Here is a 2,089-nt window from a genome sequence, read left to right on the forward strand (position 1 = left end):
CAAGCAGGGACGAACAGACTGGACCCAGCAGGCTGGCTGCCCAAGAGGTTTTGCATCTGAGCCCTTTGCTTTTCACACTCCGTGGGGCATCGTGGTTGTCTACCTCTAACCCTGGAGCCGGGGAGTTCTCTGCCCTGGGCATCCACACACCAGCACTGTCCAGCAAAGCACTGGACATCCTCATATACTCCTTCTGCAGTGCACGACGGGACAAAAAGGTTGCCAGGTGCCTGCTCGCAGCCCTGGGACCTGAGCGCCACTTCCATCACGTCACCTAAATCCCTCGCTATGTCTTCTGGCACAGAAACAGCATGCTGCAAGAAGCGAAGGAATTCTGGGAGCTCCAGGAGAGAAGCGAGGGACTTCAGGGCCTTCTGATTTTCTCGCAGGTTCACTTCAAAGCCAAAGCTGCCCACAATTGGCTTATTCATAGTCTCGCCCTTCTCGGCAGCTCCGGGGCTTTCCACAGCAGGATTTGAATCCGATCCCACAGAGAGGGGCTGGGCTAGATCTAGGGGTCCTCCACCTTTCTGGAAGCCGGGGAGACCAAGTCGCTGGAAAAACTGACTGAAGTTAAACGTGCCCCTTGTGCCGAGGGCCCCAGACAAGTTAAACTGAGCGACGTTCGCCAAGAATCTTCCTCCAAAGAGGTTTTGCTGTAGTCGCTGTGGGTCGGTGGTGAACTGAAGGGCAAGCCGAGCCAGCTCTCGGGAGGGAAAAATCATTCGGACGGCTTCTTGGAGGAGACTCTCTGAGGCAGAAAGCTGCCGCCCCTGACCTTCCACCACTGGGCGGAGGACCCCAGAGTCCACAAGCAGCTCCCTGATGGAGGGTGGGCAGGACGGGGCCAGTCTGGCTGTCCCCCGAGAGACCTGTCTTTTCTCGTAAGCCAAGAACAAGCTGTGCCGGCTGAAGTAGCCCACGGGCCCGAAGAGGAGTCTGGACAGGGCCTGCCGCCTCTCCCAGGTACAGGATGGGGCCTCGGCTGCACAGGACAGAGCAAACAGGAAAAACGGTTTCGTGTCACAAGTCATCCTGACACAGCCCCCCAGAGCTTCCCGGGGGGGAAATGTCAGAAGGCTCCGTGCAGGTCACCTACGTTTTGTGCCTCTTCCTCCTCTGTATCTGAAAACTTCGCCACACTCACACGCCAACCGCCCTGGGTCGATGATGTCTCCCTCCTCCCCCCGCTCAGGATTCACGTCCACCTGGAGCCTCGGGATGGGACCTCATTTGGAGAGACGGTCTTTGCAGACGTAATCAGTTGAGATCACGCTGGGTTAGCGTGGGCCCTGCACCCAATGACTGGTGTCCTGATTAAAAGGCCATGTGAAGACACGGATCGATGACAAGGAAGGAGGCCACGTGAGGTGGGGTGGGGAGGGGAGACTGAAGGGGTGCAGCTACAAGCCAAGGGTCACCAAGGGTTGCCAGCAGCCACCAGAAGCTGGACCGGGCCAAGGACACGGCCTCCCCTAGAGCCTTCAGAGGACACGCAGCCCTGGTGACACCTTCACTTCAGACTCACAGGCTTCAGAACTGCACGAGAATAAATTTCTGCTGTTTTAAGCTCCCCAGTCTGTGGTAATTTGTTACAGCCGCCCAAGGCAATGAATGCAGAAACAAGTGCCGATTTTTTAAGTGATATGTTGCTTTCCAGCATTCTCATGCTGGAATTCTTAGTGGACTTTAATGCTTCATATTATGATCTTCGGCCCACTGGATTCCTCCTGGTGGGCCGTCTGGTCTCAGCTAACTGGTTTACAGTCTCTCTGGGGATAACAGCCATTCTTTAAATGCTATTGGTATTTCCTATAATAAATACATTTCTACATCGTAATATAGAATATCGTTACGTATTACAGGAAGGACGATACCTCCTGTGATATAATACAATGACGCCCGCTTAGCAAACACACCGAGTGTATTCTTCTAGGCTTCTTTACCTTCCCTTGAAATTACTGATTAAACAATAATCAACTCAGTCAATGCCAGGCATGGTCAGGGCATTCTATCTGAATATCCCAGCTTGATTTTAATCACACTAAGGAAAAAAATAAAAGATTTTAAAGTCCAATTCTAATGTCTC

At 53.1% G+C, this 2,089-nt stretch overlaps 1 protein-coding gene across 1 annotated transcript in view; it reads right to left on the minus strand.

Annotated features, from left to right (window-relative positions):
• Positions 1 to 5: 5 nt before the first annotated feature.
• The window catches only part of LOC105301243 (thyroglobulin), a gene marked incomplete at its 3' end in the record, with an annotated part of 20,543 nt that continues 18,459 nt past the window's right edge, over positions 6 to 2,089 (minus strand). Inside the window, exon 9 of the mRNA XM_011373824.1 lies at positions 6 to 985. Within this exon, the coding sequence (XP_011372126.1) occupies positions 6 to 985 (980 nt within the window). The remainder of the gene's footprint in view (positions 986 to 2,089) is intronic.

The sequence above is a fragment of the Pteropus vampyrus genome, unplaced genomic scaffold (genome assembly GCF_000151845.1).
Source record: "Pteropus vampyrus isolate Shadow unplaced genomic scaffold, Pvam_2.0 Scaffold232, whole genome shotgun sequence".
Lineage (NCBI taxonomy): Eukaryota > Metazoa > Chordata > Mammalia > Chiroptera > Pteropodidae > Pteropus > Pteropus vampyrus.